The sequence below is a fragment of the Bufo gargarizans genome, chromosome 4 (assembly GCF_014858855.1).
Source record: "Bufo gargarizans isolate SCDJY-AF-19 chromosome 4, ASM1485885v1, whole genome shotgun sequence".
Lineage (NCBI taxonomy): Eukaryota > Metazoa > Chordata > Amphibia > Anura > Bufonidae > Bufo > Bufo gargarizans.
This window is the reverse complement of record NC_058083.1, coordinates 28,429,889-28,450,557: the sequence shown is the minus strand read 5'-3', so window position 1 is coordinate 28,450,557 and position 20,669 is coordinate 28,429,889. Positions and strand designations below refer to the sequence as shown.

At 42.1% G+C, this 20,669-nt stretch overlaps 1 protein-coding gene across 1 annotated transcript in view; it reads left to right on the top strand.

Annotated features, from left to right (window-relative positions):
- Positions 1-19,543, top strand: part of LOC122935139 (vomeronasal type-2 receptor 26-like) — a 67,221-nt gene extending 47,678 nt beyond the window's left edge. Inside the window, exons 3-8 of the mRNA XM_044290903.1 lie at positions 3,275-3,459; positions 7,450-7,629; positions 9,869-9,984; positions 10,099-10,323; positions 10,484-10,607; positions 18,642-19,543. Coding sequence (XP_044146838.1) covers positions 3,275-3,459; positions 7,450-7,629; positions 9,869-9,984; positions 10,099-10,323; positions 10,484-10,607; positions 18,642-19,543 — 1,732 coding nt within the window. The remainder of the gene's footprint in view (positions 1-3,274; positions 3,460-7,449; positions 7,630-9,868; positions 9,985-10,098; positions 10,324-10,483; positions 10,608-18,641) is intronic.
- Positions 19,544-20,669: the final 1,126 nt, after the last annotated feature.

The following is a 20,669-nucleotide window of genomic DNA, read 5'->3' as shown; positions in this document are numbered from 1 at the left end:
AGATACACCATGGCACCACACACAAACATCAATAAACAATCCCTAAACAGAAGGTGGGGGAGAGAATAATTACTAGGCTGATATACTGTATGATCTGTAGTAGAAAGTGAATCCACCTTGCGCTCCCTACTGGTGGGTCTGCGAACAATCAGCAGAACTGACTCCGCTGCTGAGTGTCAAAAGGAGCTGTTGTCCTCCTTCAGTTTCAAAATAAGAAGAATGGTTATGTCACCCGAAGGTGACGTAGGACACCAGCGCTGGAATAGCAGAGCCCACCCACTACCACCCTCTATGTCTGGGATTTGTGGGTGAGTATTAGTGAGAAAAGAAGGGAAGGGGTGGGTGACAAGACCGGAGCGAAAAAATGAAATTTAAAGAATGAGCAGCCTGGTGCGCTTACCTGCTATACTGAACTGAGGGAGAAGGCAAGTTCATCAAGAAAAAATGTCAGTGTACAGTGTACAATACGATATATAGTATGTACCTGGTAAGATCCTGCCTGATGACGGTCTGTAGTGTATCCTTTCCAGTTTGTTTCTTTCTTTTTTAATCCAATAGGAGTGCTGTATTGAGTCCGTCCTTTGTGCTCACCTGCTAGCACAAACGCTGCCCCGGCCGGAAGCAAGCGTGGTGCGAGGGAGCTGGTTGTTGCCGTCGTCCTGGAGACCGCTTCGGTGACGTCACCTGTGTAGGTACTGTGGCCTTCGTAGGACAAAAACCTCCAACGCGTTTCGAAGGAGCCCGACAGGAGGATAAGTTCATCCGAGTCACCAGCCTCAGAAATCGCAGGTTAACCGCAGCTCAGATTAGAGACCAGGTCAATGCCACACAGAGTTCTAGCAGCAGACACATCTCTAGAACAACTGTTAAGAGGAGACTGTGTGAATCAAGCCTTCATGGTAGAATATCTGCTAGGAAACCATTGCTAAAGACAGGCAACAAGCAGAAGAGACTTGTTTGGGCTAAAGAACACAAGGAATGGACATTAGACCAGTGGAAATCTGTGCTTTGGTCTGATGATTCCAAATTTGAGATCTTTGGTTCCAACCACCGTGTCTATGGGTGACGCAGAAAAGGTGAACGGATGGACTCTACATGCCTGGTTCCCACCGTGAAGCATGGAGGAGGAGGTGTGATGGTGTGGGGGTGCTTTGCTGGTGACACAGTTGGGGATTTATTCAAAATTGAAGGCATACTGAACCAGCATGGCTACCACAGCATCTTTCAGCGGCATGCTATTCCATCCGGTTTGCGTTTAGTTGGACCATTATTTATTTTTCAACAGGACAATGACCCCAAACACACCTCCAGGCTGATGTAAGGGCTATTTGACCATGAAGGAGAGTGACAAACAATTATGCAAAATATATGTAATAATTTATTTTTATAAATTTACCAACAGGTTATAACATGACAAAAACACAGATTAATACAGGAACAATAAATGTTGTCCCTTGACTCTGTCTCAGCCTATGACAATCAAAAATATAAATTATATTAATATCATATTATATCCCACTCGGCAATCATACTATGGAAATATAATTTCCCAAAGGTTTTTCCTCTACTCAGATAATGTCCAATCTCCCATTAGCAATATGCATCTTTGCTAAGAGGATAACTAGCATTAGGGAGGTGTTTAACAGTATACGTTCCCACAGTATGGGAACTCTTGACTATATCATGAGAAGAATATCACAAGCAAAAATATATAACATACGTTACCAAGTCAACAATGGACAGAGTTTCGGATGGGACCAGTTCTCAGGAGTTCTCTAGTGGTCAAAATATAACTCTTTCTCTATCCTTTATGGATCTTTTCTTTCTAATAAGGATCCTGTTTCTTGTGATCTGATGGTTTGATCTGATGATCTGATCTGATGTTTTGATCTCCTTCTATGTTCCTATCCAGCAGTACTTATTCTCCCTAATATTTTAAGTTGCCACCTCCTGGATTATGATCTTCCAACTGAGGGGGGTGTAACGTATGTTAATACTACTATCATGTAATCTTAACCCTTTATATGCTGGAGAAAACAAGTAATAAAATAATATAATATAATATCGTCCACCTACCTCTAGATGGCACTGTTGTACCACATAAGAATTTCAAACATTAATTCTAAATACCTAATAATAAGTTCACATTACCTTTTAACCTCTCCAATATACATCAATATTAAGGGTTTCTTCCTGACGATTTACTTATCCATAATCTAGATATATTGGAGTCACCATCCTCTACCGTTTCTTTAAATTCATTATAATGGACAATGGACAATGGCCTCCTTATACTTGGCATTGTTTCTGGCCGTGGTTCTTTATTAAGCAATGCCTCCATCTTTTTGGACAAAATTCTTCAAAATTATGTACTAGAATCCAAATCTTACATAAAAGATACCACAGATTTTTTGGGTAGGTTAGCAGCCGTGACGATGCCGGAGGACGCCATCCTGGCCTCCTTCGACATCGTCAGTCTGTATACCTCTATACAGCACAATATTGGCATAGCAGTTGTGGAATCTGCTCTGGCAAACTCAAATTACTCTATTGAGGCTAAAACTTTTTTTCTCGCTTTATTACGATTAATCTTGCATAGTAATTATTTCCTTTTTGGAGATGATTACTACATGCAAATTAGGGGGACGGCCATGGGGATGAATGTGGCCCCAACGTACGCCAACATGGTCGTCTCTTATTTGGAGGAACAACATGTCTATGTGTCCCACCACTTCAGCCATGTGCTGAGGTGGTGGAGATACATAGATGATATTTTTGTTATCTGGACGGGTTCAGCAGCTGAGTTGCATATGTTTCACAATGATTTAAACAGTTTAATTCCGGATATACCGTTCATTTTGGAATTCTCCACTAGTGAATTACATTTTTTGGATGTCAGTGTCCAGCGCATCGGTACAATGTTAAAAACTGAGGTCTATACGAAGCCCAGTGACCGCAACACCGTCCTGAGGTATGACAGCGCTCATCCCCGGACGATGGTGCGGTCACTTCCGTATAGCCAATTTACCAGAGCCAAAAGGATAGTGAGTGATACTTCTACACTTGACAAAACTTTAGAAAGAATGACACAATCTTTCAAACAGAGGCGGTATCCAGCATCCGTTTTACAATAACAATTGAGCCGTATCAACCAGAGAGAGAGAGGTGATCTTTTTCAGGGCACTAAGAGGGATCAATCTAAAAAAATACCCTTTGTATCCACCTTTTGTGAAGCCAGTGCTAAAGTCAGTAAAATTATTAACAAATACTGGTCAATTCTTGGTACAGAACATAAGAATATCCCTGAATTCTGTAATAGACCTATTATGTCATACAAGAGAGCCAGTAATCTTAAAGACAAACTAGTGAAAAATGACATTGGCTCACAAAAAGGTGTATACCAGTCATTTTTAGCCCCTAAAAAGTGTGGCAGTTATCCGTGCCTTCACTGTGTGAACTGTAAGTACATGGTGAAGGGACGTGATTTCACTCATCCAAATACTGGCGTGTCTTACCCTCAGAAATTTTATTTAACCTGTGACTCTTGTTATGTCATCTATGTTTTATGGTGCCCATGCAAGTTATTGTATGTGGGTGAGACCACATGTGATTTTAAATCCCGTTTCAACCAGCACCGTTTCTCTATACGGAAAAAACATAAGGATTTGCCAGTCTCACACCACTTTGCGAATATGGGCCATGGGGAAGGTGATCTCAGGTTCATGATCATAGACCATGTCCAATTGCTGCGAACAGGAGGCAATAAAATGCATAAAAATTTTTAAGCATAAAAATGCTTAAAAAAACGGGAATCCAAATGGATCTTTAAATTACAAACGATTAAACCGGGGGGCTTAAATGTGGAGTACAAACCATGGCTATTCATATGATTTCCTATTTTCATGACCTTGTCGTTATTGGTGACGAAAAATCTGTTTTCACTGTTAATTCTAAATATATTTGGATAATATATTTTTTTATTTCACCTTTTATTTCACATACAGGACCTGTGGATGGAAGGGCCTAGCTCAACAGGAGGTTGGATGCATTGGACACGTGCGGTTTATCCCTGGTTATATTGTACCTACATCTTGATTCACATTGATGCGCTTTCCGAATGCGTTTTTTTACTTAATATGGCTAATTCTGGAAGTTTTCTGCCCGCTAAGGGTTAATGAAGAGAGTGGCAGGGCAGCAGCTGCCGCTGGTCCCCTCCTCCCCCGTTCGCATATTCCGGATGACAGTGCATCGCAAGATAGCACGTCACCCGGCATTGTACCCTGGGTAGATCATCCCGATTTATATTTAGCCTCTACACACTATTCTGTACTTGCATTAAGCGCTCTACTTAAGCTGCATATGACGCGAGGTGTCATGTGATGCATCACTCGAGTACACGTGATTGTTCTTCCAGTGACGTCATGGACATGCGCAGCTCCAGTTCCGGGACGCCGTATCCATGGGGCACACCTCGCAATTCTGTATCCGCCTACCATTGAGCTCGCCTGATTCCATGCCTGGCCCTCCTACGGTGTCACACACACAGGTGACAATTATTCACTGTTGATTATCACTTATGTAAAATATGTATATGTTTTATGTACTGATAGACTCTTATGTTTGAGTCATATGTATTTATACGTTTTATTATATCACTTTTCGAATATGATGTTTCGATATATTCACATAAATGTTTTGTATCCTGTTCTGAACATTATTGTTTAAGTACCACTGTATGTTAATTCGACACGACCACATAAAAACTCACAGTTGTATATGATGCATTGCTTGAAAATGGTCCCAGTAAGCGGACCGAAATATCGCTGCTTGGGTGAATAAAGGACCCCACGTTTTTTTCACCATTGGATGTGCTGCGGTGTATTTATTTCTTATATATATATATATATATATATATATATATATATATATACACAGTACAGACCAAAAGTTTGGACACACCTTCTCATTCAAAGAGTTTTCTTTATTTTCATGACTATGAAAATTGTAGATTCACACTGAAGGCATCAAAACTATGAATTAACACATGTGGAATTATATACATAACAAAAAAGTGTGAAACAACTGAAAATATGTCATATCCAAGGTTCTTCAAAGTAGCCACCTTTTGCTTTGATTACTGCTTTGCTCACTCTAGGCATTTTCTTGATGAGCTTCAAGAGGTAGTCACCTGAAATGGTCTTCACTTCATAGGTGTGCCCTGCCAGGTTTAATAAGTGGGATTTCTTACCTTATAAATGGGGTTGGGACCATCAGTTGCGTTGTGGAGAAGTCAGGTGGATACACAGCTGATAGTCCTACTGAATAGACTGTTAGAATTTGTATTATGGCAAGAAAAAAGCAGCTCAGTAAAGAAAAACGAGTGGCCATCATTACTTTAAGAAATGAAGGTCAGTCAGTCTGAAAAATTGGGAAAACTTTGAAAGTGTCCCCAAGTGCAGTCACAAAAACCATCAAGCGCTACAAAGAAACTGGCTCACATGCGGACCGCCCCAGGAAAGGAAGACCAAGAGTCACCTCTGCTGCGGAGGATAAGTTCATCCGAGTCACCAGCTTTAGAAATCGCAGGTTAACAGCAGCTCAGATTAGAGACCAGGTCAATGCCACACAGAGTTCTAGCAGCAGACACATCTCTAGAACAACTGTTAAGAGAAGACTGTGTGAATCAGGCCTTCATGGTAGAATATCTGCTAGGAAACCACAGCTTAGGACAGGCAACAAGCAGAATAGACTTGTTTGCGATAAAGAACACAAGGAATGGACATTAGACCAGTGGAAATCTGTGCTTGGTCTGATGAGTCCAAATTTGAGATCTTTCGTTCCAACCACCGTGTCTTTATGCGATGCAGAAAAGGTGAACGGATGGACTCTACATGCCTGGTTCCCACCGTGAAGCATGGAGGAGGAGGTGTCATGGTGTGGGGGGGCTTTGCTGGTGACACTGTTGGGGATTGCAGCGGCATGCTATTCCATCCAGTTTGCGTTTAATTGGACCATCATTTATTTTTCAACAGGACAATGACCCCAAACACACCTCCAGGCTGTGTAAGGGCTATTTGACCATGAAGGAGAGTGATGGGGTGCTGCGCCAGATGACCTGGCCTCCACAGTCACCGGACCTGAACCCAATTGAGATGGTTTGGAGTGAGCTGGACCACAGAGTGAAGGCAAAAGGAGCAACAAGTGCTAAGCATCTCTGGGAACTCCTTCAAGACTGTTGGAAGACCATTTCAGGTGACTACCTCTTGAAGCTCATCAAAAGAATGCCAAGAGTGTGCAAAGCAGTAATCAAAGCAAAAGGTGGGTACTTTGAGGAACCTAGAATATGATATATTTTCAGTTGTTTCATACTTTTTTGATATGTATATAATTACACATGTGTTAATTCATAGTTTTGATGCCTTCAGTGTGAATCTACAATTTTCATAGTCATGAAAATAAAGAAAACTCTGAATGAGAAGGTGTGTACAAACTTTTGGTCTGTACTGTATATATATATATAAATATATATATATATATATATATATATATATATATATATATTCAAATATCACCCTTTCCTCTACACTGTTGCTGTGTAGCAAGGTGCATGCCATAGTGAATACCTGGAGCAGCTCTAATAGGGCAGGAGCATAACATGTCTTTCATGGACCAGTGGGTTAAATTTATTTTGCAGCGAGGCAGCATCCTAGCAACAAGGCCAGGTCATTTTGAGCCATCCATGGTTGTGTCAGCCTGGCTCCCACTCCAAGGACTTATCTGCCTCCTCCTCCATGGATACCCTTCTGTCTCCAACAGAAGCAGGGCACAGAGTCAGTCCCACTCCCCCTCCTTTCTATAATGTGTCGAATGTTGCCATGCAGTGTTGAGCTGATCGGCCTGGGCCACACAGGAGAGCAGTTGCTAAAGTACATGACGCTGCAAACCTTTCACTGGCTGTCTCTAATTAGGCCAGGTGGTCATTGATAAAGACCACATCTTAGTAACAGGGCTGAAACTGGGGCAAATAACACAATAACATGATCCCTGCAGGGCACATGTGATTAACCTAGTCATGCAACACTTTTTAAAAAAGCACACTGGCTTGGTGGTGGAAATATCCAGGAGACTGTCCACACAGTTCAGCCATTCTTATGTGGCATAGAATGCTCTCCTGGACTTGCAGCGACAGAACGTTCTGCTGTTAAACCGCTAAATTCATGATGTTTTAACTTTCTGGAATTCATCATTGCACATGCTAGATCATCTGTACAGGCAGAGGAAAGCCATGAATGATTTTGTCATGCGCCAGACAGCCTCAGCAGGGAGCATCTGTTGTTTTGAGGTCAGGCAATGGCAGCTCATCTGAGACACCTGTCGGGTTATCTACATGCAGCAAAGGACAACAGCAGAAGAAGAACAGCTAATGCATCTTGCTGTCCGTCGTTGCAGACCTACAAGGAGAAATTCAAATGGAGGAGAAGCTGCTACTGGAGGATGAGTTGGAGGTGGAGGGTGATGATGATGATGGCGACATCTGCCACAACACCCAATCGACTCAGTGTGGGACAGAGCCCAAACAACTAGCTCCTCAGACACATTGGCTAGAATGGAGAGCTGCGCTTGCCTTTGGTGTGCACTGTGACACTTATGCCACGCTTGCTGTTGCCTGTGGCAACGTTTTGCTGTTTCAGCATGCAGAGCAGTGTCATGGCCTTTGTGGTGTGTGCCGTGACATGTTTGCCTTGCATGTTGTTGCCTGCGGCAACGTGTAGCTTTTTATGCTGGTGTGTAAACTTCCCCTTCAGTTGTTTCCTCCTCTGTCCGGTGCTGGAGGGGTTAACCATCTTGTTGGGGCGTGGTCACTAGGTGCTTCATCTTCCCTGTGGCTAGAGGCCAGGAGTCAGTGGTACTCTAGCCATGGTGTGTGTTGGAATTATGCTCCTGGTCTTCTTGTTCCATCTCCCAGAGTCTTCTCTTCCTTACTTGTGTTGTATGTTTGGTGTGAGGTTATGATTTGGTGTATTGTTATGTCTAGCATGGTGTTCCTTGTCTGGTATGTTTGGTAATATCTTCCAGCATGGTTGCTAGACTTCCTAGCCTGTATGCAGTGCCACCTGGGGCTGCCATGCACCTTGAGGCATGGGGGTCCTGGCGGAGTCTGGTGTGCTGGATACCTGTGTGAGTTGCTGGTACGATGTCCTGTTTGAAGTTAGGGCTCTGGTACGTATTCACGGGTTCCAGTCGTGGTGGCAGTGGCAGGTAAGTGTGTCGCCTTGTTTTCTTACCTGCCAATTCTCTTGCTGCATATTGTCTTTTCATTTCCCTGCTTCTAGGCCTTTTGAGACTCCTGTTCTTCTGTGTCCTGGAGGAACAGGGCGCCTCTCCTCAGCTTCTTTGTGAGGGATTCTTAGGGCGACTCAGGGCCTAAGGTATCCAGGGTATGAGCCGTCCTACTATCCAGGTCCGCTCATACGGTGAGGAGTTAGGGCTAGGTATAGGGATGCATTAGGAGGTGACCTGCTCCCTTATCCTTGTGTTCAGGCCTAGTTGCTTTCCTTATCACTCAGTCATCGTACGGTGGGGGGGTTTTCCCCACTCCCCACCGTGACAATCAAGCAGTCTGATGACTACTGGATAGCTATGTTTTTAAACCCTCGCTATCAAAGCAAAGTGACAGAAAGCCTGCTGCCTGAGTGTCCAAAAGGGAGGCCCCTCTCCGTCCCCTGAAGCCAGTTCAGTCTCCTAAACATGATGGAGCAGTTTTTTCATGTGCCATTTCAGGCTGAGGCCAAGCAGCAAGCCGATACCTCCGGCCTCAATATCCAGATTCAGGCATACCTAAATTCTGGTCAGTCTCTGGCGCATACCCTGTTCCCTGACCCCATGGACTTCTAGGCAGGCAGGCAGACTAGAACAGTGGCCCAAACTGATCCAATATGTTCTCTGTATTCTTTCTTGCCCAACCTCTAGTGTCATCTCAGAGATGGCTTTCAGTGTGGCAGGGGGCACAATGACATTCAAACAGACCAAGTTCTCCCCCTTCAGTGTCTAAAACATCACTTTTGTTAAAATGAACCAAGCCTGCCTGAGGCAGAAGAATAGATTTGGCCTTGGTGATAGTGCCCTAGCTTGCTACTGTTGCTGTCTGCCTACAATCATGTTCAGTATGTCTGCTGCTGCCATCATGACACTTCCACCACCATGCCTCTGTTACTGTCTGTCTGCCAACATGTACCATATGGCTGCTGCTGCTACCAACTCAGCTGCTACTCCTCACTGATAATCTCCTATTTCCACCATTATTAACCCTACGGTTTTGCTGCTACTACCACTACTAATACTACTTCTATAACTACCCATAGACAGCCAACCTATTGTCTTGTACAGTACATTCCATGCTATGCTGCTTCTGCTACTATTGCGACCCCGTGCCTGTAATACCCTACCCTTTCCACATCCCGATGGCACGGCTCCCAATTAAAAGGGAGAATTTAAACCACATATTCTTCTGACAATTAACACTTGTGATTGTTATATGGGTAGACATTCTGACCCCATTAAGGTCTACATTTTGGATGCTTGGTCTCCCAAAAATCCAGTGTTTTTTTTAAAATCCCATAACATGTGTTATGGGATAAAAAATACATCATCTGCCACTGATAAGGGACAATTTTTGGAAGCTTTGGAATATGAAAAAGCATGAGACATGTGACAAAGAAATTCTGCAAACCTGAACCGAACCAGTTCTCAAAAGGGTTGCTTATCTCTAATATACCCCAAAATACCCAGTGGATAATTCATGGCATCTGGTGAATTGCACTTATCCAGGTTAGAGATAAGTATATGCAGCAATGGCATGTGTGTTAAGGAAAGATCATTTACTGTTATTTATTGCCTCCATATCCGAAGGAAACGGCTAAAAGTAAATTGGCTCCTCAAATGGATCAGATGAAAATATTCCAGTATGAAATCATGGCTCCCAGTGTGAGTCCACGGTCTACTACTTCTGTTCTTGGACCCCTGGATCATCATCTGCTGTCAGTATCTGGTTCTCCTGGATTTCTCATCATTATTGTTCTCTTGTTATTTCACTTTTAGCTCAATCAATATATAAGAAGAGTTCATTTTACCACTTCTGGTGGAGATTCCATTCACCTTGATGAGAAAGGAAATTTTCCAGCAAGATTTGATCTGGTGAATTACAATGTGCACGCTAACAGTACTGTGGGGACACAAACGGTGGGACATCTCCATGAAGACAATGGTCGTCTACAGTTTTCTATAAATGACAGTTCTATAGTATGGGATCCACGATTTTTTACGGTAAATTTTACATAAGATATGTTCTTTATCATAGAGAGCTGTAAATGATTTTTTATGTCAAAACTTTTACTTACAAATCATTCTCTGCAATGTGATGTAAAGATCGGGTGGTGGTAAGTGGTGGTAATGCACATTGTCAGCCTGTGACTCTTTATTCCAGACACCACAATCCACCTGTAGTGAGAGCTGTCTCCCCGGATACAGGAAAGTCCCACTGGAAGGAAAACAGAAATGCTGCTACTACTGTGTCCCCTGTGCAGAAGGCGAGATCTCCAACCAGACTGGTGAGGGGTGGATAATCATTGGGTCCAAACTATTTGTCTAGCTGTTCAAACAATCCCCACTTTTCAGTAGAGTAGCCTGTATTGCAGCAGATTGTTTGTTCTGAATGTCCATCTACTTGGTAAGGCCGCTTTCACACAGTGTTTGATCTGTGATTTCCACCAGTGACTAAGCCAAAAGGGTATTAACGGCAGCTCTGAAAAAAAAAATTTAAGTTCACTCTTAGGCTACTTTCACACTAGCGTTTCTATATTACCATACTGAGATCCGTCATAGGGTCTCAATACTGGAAAAAAAACACTTCAGTTTTGTCTCCATTCATTGTCAATGGGGACAAAATGCAACTGAATAGAATGGAATGGTCCAAAATGCATTCCGTTCTCATACCGGAGAGCAAACCGCAGCATGCTGCAGTTTGCTTTCTGTCCTGGGATGCAGAGCAAAACGAATGCGTCATGAACCACAATAAAAGTCAATGGGGGACGGGTCAGTTTTCTATGACACAATGGAAAACTGATCCATCCCCCATTGACTTTAAATGGAGTTCATGACGGAACCGTCTTGGGTATGTTAAAGATAAAACAACTGGATCTGTTTATCAGTAGCAGAAGTGTTTTTGCTGAACCCTGCCGGATCCAGTAAAAACGCTAGTGTGAAAGTCGCTTTAGCTTTGAATGAATAATTCAAATGCAAACAGATCAGTACAGTTGTTAGCATGCAGCGGACTGGCAGTCAACACACAGAATGCACTTTCACGGATGTTACAGATCTCATGGCTGCACAAGTCATTTATACGCCAAAGAGTCTCTTTAGCAATCTTCCATCATTTCACTAGCTGACTCTGACATAAGCATCCAGATGTAGGGTGCATGTGTATATTTTACACAATACAATGCAACCAAAAGGGTGTTCCACTCATGGCAGGCAAACTCTTTTCTACCTGTTTGAACAGGTTGCTGTAGTTCAAGTTCACATGCACAAAATCCACCGTGGGATGTGGCGATTGTTCTGCAGATGTTCAATCTGCTTAAAAGGGTTATTCAGGCCGTGACGGGGATGAGCCTCCCTAGTGCCTCCCGCGAAAAGGAGATGCAGGGGCGGTCGTATGGGGATCAGGAGTGACGCAGTGTGTAAAATATCACCAAATGTAATATAAATATGGGTAAGAAAAATATATATCATAACTAGAGATGAGCGAATTTCTTCAAAATTCGATTTGGCTGCTTCGCCGAATTTAAAAATAAAATTTTCTTTGTGACGAATTACTTCGTCACGAAGCACATTTTTTTGTAAGTAGAGGGTGCAATGACAGGGAACTGTGATAGTCCTGCCCCTGTCATTGTACCCTTCAGATGCCGCGTTCATACATGATTGCGGCATCTGAGTTTAAAAATAGTGTAAAATTAACAATAAAAAATCTCATATCATTTTATCAAACTTACCGCCTCCATTTGCTTGCAACGGGCCGGCCGCCGCCATCTTGCCTGGAAATCTCAGCTGAAATCTTGTGTGGTGCGAGATTACATTATCACGCCAGCTGGCTTGGTGATGTATGATGTAATCACGCCGGGCGGCGTGGTGATGTAATCTCACGCTGCACAGGATTTCGGCTGATATCTTCAAGCAAGATGGAGGCTGGTGGCCCGTCGTGAGCAAATGGAGGCGGTAAGTTAGAATTAATTTTGTTTTTTATACTATTTCAGGATAAATCGATTCACTAACATGAAGCACGAGGAAATTCGGCTTCTAGGCGAATCGAATTTATCCAAAAATTCGGATCAAATTCCACTTTGTGGGATTCGATTCGCTCATCTCTAATCATAACTGGTTTGGTAATCCTCTCCAAATATAGTGTATGCTTATTTGGAGTAAGGATCCCCCGGAGGACTCATTCACCAGGATTCAACAAGAGTTATATAAAAAATTGATAATGTGATTTATTTTCGGTCTTCATAAAAGTTGATTACTTACAAAAATTGTTTAGGAAAAGTCTTAGGCTACTTTCACACTAGCAAATATAGCCAAAAAAGGCGGCTCTCTACTGGTTTTCTGGAAATAGGTGCTGTTCCCCAAATTGACTCACCCTTGTCAGTCACGTATAGTTAATAATAAAATAATAGCGGGCAGGCACTCCAATTATGGGTTCATGGGGATAAGTGAGAATATTTAAAGTGCAATGTGTTAAGAATAGTTTTGCAACAACGTTGATACTGCTGGTTGAGATAACAGCAACAACGATGTTGATAGCAATGGCTGTAAATGATGATGGCTTGATGTTTCCAAATACAATGTAAATCTGACTTAACTTCTTATATAGTTCAGATGATCGCACCTTTTGATATAATAACACCTTTTCAGTGCAAGCAATTCCTCCGTTACATGTAGTAAGATGTAGATGTCTTTACTCATGGTTTGGCTGTCTCTTAGTGCGGCGTCCCACACAATTTCTGAGAGCAGACTGACCTTTATCCTGTTCTTTTTGGAAACTCCAATTGCAGCTGTCCTCCAGATTCGGCGTCCCTCGTGTTATGGAGGCATCTCTGTGTAGTTCAGATTCGCCCCTCAGATATTTGGTTTGCCTTTTTACTTTGCTGCCGGTGTTCCACTTGTATAGGAATAGGTCAGTTTACCATGAGTCTTTACTTTTCTTCTTTCTGGAGCGCTCCAGCAATGTTGTTTTCTGTGTTAGTATACTTGTTCACCCAAACATGTTTCGGAGCGTAAACTCGCTCCTTCCTCAGTGGTTCCTTTCCTCATGTGAAAAATATAAAAATATAAAAATGTAAAAATAAAGAATATGTAAAAATAAAAACCTCTAGGGAGTATGTGGTTATATAGGAGGCCCATAGTCAAGGGAAGACGGGGGTGCTGGTAACAAACAGAGACACCCGTCGTCTGTCAACCAGGGGCGTCCAATTTTACAGGAAACCGAAGAGTTCTAGTTCTGCATTTAGGCCATTGGGTTGAATAGTATCAAACTCAAAAATCATTCTTGATTCCTGTCGGGACATCCTAGATATATGATCACCCCCCCCCCCCCCTCCTCCAATGTTTGGTTACTTTTTTAAATGCTATAAACATTGGACCTGAGGGTTTCTGATTATGATGATGTTTAAAATGTCTGGACAAGGTGTGTTTTTCATAGCCTTTCTTTATATTTGCGATATGTTCCACTATTCTCGTTTTTCGTAGTCTCTTGGTGCGTCCTATATACTGTTTGCCACAAGGGCATTGGATTAAATACAGTACATTGTCAGAATTGCATGTCAGAAGCTCGTTTATTTCTATCCTAAAATTATTCTGAGTGGATTGCACTTCCGCGGTCTTTCTTTGGAAGGTGGTTTGTTTGCAGTTAGAGCACCTCCCACACCTATAAAATCCATTTAGGTGATCCCAATGTTGCGAAATTACTTTCTTTTTTATCATTTGTTTGGTCGTTGGTGCTACTTTAGATCCTAGATTTTGCGCATTTGTATACACAAATTGTGGATTTTTCAAATTAATGGACCTATGGTCTTATCATGTAGGATGTGGTGCCAATAACGTCTAACAATTTGTTCCACTTTTTTATATTCGGAATTAAAGGGCAAAATAATCTGCGGAGTTCCATCTTTCAAATTCATACATCCATTTTTGTTTCTATTTTTATTTTATTTTTTAATTTTGTTTTGTTTTCATTTTCATTTTCATCTTCATTCTTATATTTGAAAAAAAAAATCTATCTTTCTTATTTTGGATAGAGATTCTTCTACTATATTTGATAGATAGTTTTTATTTAAAAAACTAGCTTTCATATCCTCGGCTTCCATTTCGAATTGTTCCTCCTTTGTGCAATTATGCTTTAGCCTACCAAATTGTCCCATCGGAATGTTTAGCAGCCATCTCGGGAGATGACAGCTGCTGAATAGTATATAACTAAGAATGAAGATAAAAATGAAAACTCTCCAGATATGAAGACTCATCAGGATCATTTGAGACAAGTGTTATTGATCCTTCGGGAGAATAAATTGTATGCTAAGTTGGAAAAATGTGTGTGTTTGCTGTTCAGGAGCTTCCATTTTTGGGGTACTTGCTTTCTGCTTCCGGTTTTCATGTGGATCCCGAAAAGGTCCGTGTGGTACTGGAATGGGATCGGCCGGAGAATCAAAAAGGCCTGATGTGGTTTTTAGGATTTACTAATTACTACAGAAAATGAATCCTGAATTATTCCACCATTGTCTAACCTTTGACAGATATGACTAGGAAGGGCGCTGACTTATCTGTCTGGTCAGATGAGGCATTACAGGCTTTTTCTGCTATTAAGAAATGTTTTGCTTCTATTCTGATGCAACCTGATGTGTCTCAACCCTTTATTGTGGAGGTTGACGCGTCAGAAGTGGGAGTCGGAGCAGTCTTGTCGCAGGGTCCCTCTCCTAGCAAATGGCGACCGTGTGCTTTTTTCTCGTAGAAACTCTCGGCCGCCGAGAGAAATTATGATGTTGGGAATAGAGAATTGTTGGCCATTAAATTTGCCTTTAAAGAGTGACGCCATTAGCTAGAAGGGGCTACCCATCCGATTACAATATTTACTGACCATAAGAATCTGGCCTACCTGCAATCTGCAAAGAGTTTAAATCCTAGGCAGGCTAGATGGTCATTGTTTTTTACTAGGTTCAATTTTGTGGTCACCTATTGCCCTGGGATTAAAAACGTCAAAGCAGATGCGTTGTCACGTAGATTTCCAGGAGAGGTGGGATTCGGAGGATCCCGCTCCGATTTTGGCTGATAAGGTGGGAGTTTCCGCTCTTTTCCCCGAACTGGAGACAGAAGTGTTGGGGGCTCAAGAGGAGGCACCTGATTCTTGTCCTCCAGGCAAGTTGTTTGTTCCTTCTGAACTGCAATACGAAGAAATATCATGATACTGTCCTTACGGGACATCCTGGAAGGAGATCCACTGTAGATCTTATTTCCCGGAGATTCTGGAGGCCTGGGTTGCGTAAAAGTGTTGAGAGTTATGTAGCAGCTTATGAGACCTGTGCACGCGTGAAGGTGGCACACACTCGGCTATCAGGATCTCTTCTTCCTTTGTCCATCCCATCTCGTCCTTGGACGCATTTGTCCATTAACTTCATTACTGATTTGCCGAGTTCCTCTGGGAAAACTGTGATTTTGGTGGTAGTGGACCGCTTCAGCAAGATGGCTTACTTTGTACCATTATCAGATTTGCCCAATGCGAAAACTCTTGCTCAGGTTTTTATTGACAATATTGTGAAATTACATGGCATTCCCTCTGATGTGGTGTCTGACAGGTGGACGCAATTTGTTTCCAGGTTTTGGAGGGCGTTTTGTTCTCGTCTGGGTATTCAGTTTCTCTTCGGTTTTCCATCCTCAGTCGAAAGGTCAAACTGAGTGCACTAACCAAAACCTGGAGACCTATTTGAGGTGTTTTGTCGCTGAGAATCAGGATGAGTGGTCCTCGTTCTTGTCTTTAGCTGAGTTTGCCTTGAACAATCGTAGGCAGGAGTCAACGCATATGGTTTTCACATTCAGTTTGCACTTTTTGTGGGACAATCTTCTGGATACCAGAAGAGGAGAGATTATCTTCCTCTTTGTCATCTATCTGGCAGAAGATTTAAGTTAATTTGAAAAAAATGGGGGAAATATATAAACGGATGGCTGACAAGAGACGTATGACTGGTCCGGACCTGTGTGTGGGTGATTTGGTGTGGTTTTCCACGAAAAACAATAAGCTGAAGGTACCCTCTTGGAAATTGGGTCCAAGATTTATTGGCCCTTACAAAATCTCGGCCATTGTCAATCTGGTAGTGTTTCGTCTGGAACTTCCGCAGGCCTGGAAGATCCATAATGTGTTTCCCAGGTCCTTGTTGAAGAAATATGTGGAACCTGTGGAACCATCTCCTTTGGCTCCTCTTCCTGTTTTGGTTGATGGTAATCTGGAGTTTCAGATCTCTAGAATTCTCAATTCACGTGTTCTTCGGGGTACCCTTCAGTACCTGGTGCTTTGAGGGGATACGGTCCCGAGAAAAGAATGTGGGTTCCGGCTACCGATGTTAATGCCTTTCATAGTTCACACCCAGATAAAGTTGGGCCTGGGTGTCCTGAGGTCAGCCGTAGAGGGGGGTACTGTCACGCCCTGCCCTGTGGGTGTTCTGAGATAATCTGTCAGAGTTGCTGCACGTGACTCAATCTGACAGTTTGTTTTGTTTTGGGTTTGAACAGAATCCCACCTCCTATTAGGTGTGGTTCGTTTGGGCATTGGGGAGGCTATTTATTCCTCCCTCTCCCTATAGCCTTTGCAGATTATAGTTCTACCTTGTGTGAGCTTTGGATGCTTGGTGGATCGTCTGTTCTTTCTCATATCAGATAAGTCCTTTCCCTTCTTTTTCCCCTTTTGGTTTCAGTTTGGTCTAGGCCTCTAGTGGGGACGCTAGTGCTTTCGGTGGTAGAAGGCGCTGGGTGTCTCTTACCCTTTTTCTCTATTGCTGAGGGTCTTTTTAGTGTGTTATAGTCTTAGGCACGGAGACATGTGTATATCTACCATTGAGGCATGCACATAGGCTTAGCAACCTAGGGAAAGTGTGTCAGGGATTCAGGGATTGCTACGTGGTGACATTGTTTTTTCCTAGCTTGTAGGGCCTAGTCTGTTGTTTAGTATGTCTTTCAGTTTACTGTTCCGTTCCCTACCTATCGTGACACCTTGTCTGTCTCTGTCAATCATTCATACCATAGATACAGGCATGTCTTATACATGTATGTGCTTCTACATTGTCATATATGGAGACTTCAAATATAGGACTTGACGTTCCCATACAGACCTCCCATCACCAAGTGTATTACTATAGATGGTGTCAGTATGTAGTGTAATACATCCTTTATATTACATATCAATTAATATTATATCTCATTATTTAACAGAGTGCCAGGGAGCGAGGTAATTATAATCTATATGAGGGGTCCAGGCATTAGGGTGAATGTTTTATACTATGGATAACCCCTTTAAATGTGTATCCAGGCATGGGAGGCTAACCCCTAGATACTGTACATGTGCCATTCCTGGTCCAGGACAGGCTGTTAGTATTACACTGTTGCATATGTTCGGGTTGGTGTCCAGAATAAGACTGACTAGAATATTCTTTCCTCCTCTAGAGATATATACAGTTGCAAGAAAAAGTATGTGAACCCTTTGGAATGATATGGATTTCTGCACAAATTGGTCATAAAATGTGATCTGATCTTCATCTAAGTCACAATAATAGACAATCACAATCTGCTTAAACTAATAACACACAAAGAATGAAATGCTACCATGTTTTTATTGAACGCACCATGTAAACATTCACAGTGCAGGTGGAAAAAGTATGTGAACCCTTGGATTTAATAACTGGTTGAACCTCCTTTGGCAGCAATAACTTTAACCAAACGTTTCCTGTAGTTGCAGATCAGACGTGCACAACGGTCAGGAGTAATTCTTGATCATTCCTCTTTACAGAACTGTTTCAGTTCAGCAATATTCTTGGGATGTCTGGTGTGAATCGCTTTCTTGAGGTCATGCCACAGCATCTCAATCGGGTTGAGGTCAGGACTCTGACTGGGCCACTTCAAAAGGCGTATTTTCTTCTGTTTAAGCCATTCTGTTGTTGATTTACTTCTATGCTTTGGGTTGTTGTCCTGTTGCAACACCCATCTTCGTTAGGCTTCAGCTGCTGTTATAAACAGCAGTTACCAGTCTGTGGCATGGTCTAATAGGCAGACACTGATGTCAGGACTGGGGGACTATTTTAGGTGCCCCAGTTACAATGCTAATGAATTAACACCCTGTGATCATATTCGAAAGTGCTGAGGAGTAGACAGAGGAAAGGTCCTCTCTCTGTCAACCACTTGAATAGAGGGGTTCAGGATAGAGAGTAAAAGCATTTTTATTATTATAATATCTTTCCTAATACCTAATAAAAAAATTACTCAGATTTTCCTTTTAACTTTTATTTTGTAGTTGATGAATTACACACATTTCCAATATCTTATTTCCTTTTATTCAGATATGGAGAGATGCTCGGAGTGTCCTGAAGACCAGTGGTCTAATGAGAGAAGAGACGCCTGTATCCCGCGACCACTTGACTTCCTGTCATATGAAGATACCTTGGGATTATCTCTCATTATTATCAATCTCTTCTTCTGTTCTGTGACGGTTGTTGTGTTGGGGATATTTATAAAGCACAAGAACACGTCAATTGTGAAAGCCAATAACCAGAACCTGAGCTACATCCTGCTCCTGTCTCTGCTCTTCTCATTTCTATGTCCTCTCTTATTCATTGGACGTCCCACAAGGATGTCATGTCTACTACGACAGGTTACTTTTGGGATTATTTTTAGTCTTGCAGTTTCTTCCATTTTAGCTAAAACAGTCACTGTAGTCCTGGCTTTTCGTGCCATCCAACCAGGCAGGACACTGAGGCAGTGGCTGGGGAGACATCTGTCCACATTATTACTTATTACTGGTACAATAGGAGAGGTTGTGATCTGTGTCTTCTGGTTGTCTTTCTCTCCACCATTCCCAGATTATAACACTGAGATAGAGGTTGGAAAAATAATCTTACAATGTAATGAGGGATCTGCCAATGCTTTCTACTTGTCCATTGGCTACATTGGATTCCTGTCCATGTTGAGCTTTATTGTAGCCTTCTTGGCCAGGAAACTTCCAGATGTCTTCAATGAGGCTCAATACATCACCTTCAGCATGCTGGTCTTCTGCAGTGTGTGGATCTCCTTCATCCCGGCCTACCTCAGCACCAAGGGGAAATACATGGTGGCTGTGGAGATCTTCTCTATCTCATCTTCCAGTGCTGGACTTCTGGGCTGTATCTTCATTCCCAAATGTTACATTATTTTATTGAGACCAGAAATGAACATAAAGTCCAATCTAATCTTTATACAACAATAAAAGAGCATTATGATCAAATATGTTAGTTTTAGCCCATAGAATTAGCCAGTCTTCCTTCCTTGCCTTTATCTTCTGTGACCAGAGTCATTGTTCTAGCTTTTCTCTATCATATCAAATTGAAAGTTGAAATTACCGTTTAGTCATAAATTAAGAACAGAAAGTTTTCTATCACTCAAATTACCACACTGGAACCAACGGTTCCTACATTCAAGAACTCAATGGACTTTCCAATAGTTAAGATATTTGCCTAATGTTAAAACCAACCATTTAATTTACATATAAAACAAGTTTCATTTAATAAAGGTCTTACACTTCACGGTGTCAGAAAGCATGTTGAAGTTTCTATATGTTGTACAATACTTGAAAGCAAATTCTTTCTTTCAAGTATCATTTTATTGAGTCTTCAAATGACATATTCACATTCCTAACAGGAAAACAAAATACTTACCCGGTGCCCTCTTTCTCATCTTTTCTGCTGCAGATCCCCCAATTCCTGTGCAACATTTCTGCCACTCAAGATGGTTGCACCACTTCTCAGACTACCTAGTGCAAATTGTACATTTGGTCGTCTCAGACACTTTCTGCTCCCCTCGGATTGGGCATCACCACCCTAATGAGACATAAGAGGAGTTAAGGATCTGCAGCTGAGAGAATGAACAGAAGGTCTCCAGGTCATCAAGTGTTCTGTTGGTTTCCCACTTAATGTGATTTTTTTTCTTGAACTGGAGGCTCACTATGGTTAAACAGAGATAAAAGAAGGGGGGGAAAGGAAGAATTTATCATAGGTCTCCGTTTTACGCTGGTCTATATCCCCTGCATGCCTGGAGGATGCACCCAAATTAAGACGAGGTGTATCATAAATTAGGAGCATACTCCGGCAGCCCTTGAAAACTGGCATAAAGGAAGGTAAATTAATTGGTCCTGCTGGTAAGTACCTTCTACTGCCTTTTGAGGAAAGTGGCAGGGATACTGTAAAAATGCCACTCACACTTAGATTTAGGAGCAATGGAATTTATTTTATATTTACATGTGGATACAGTATATATATCCCTATCAGGACCAGGCCATTGTCTGTTTTTGTGCTTCCATTTTTACTCCCTGCCTTACTAGTGCCATATTTTTCTGT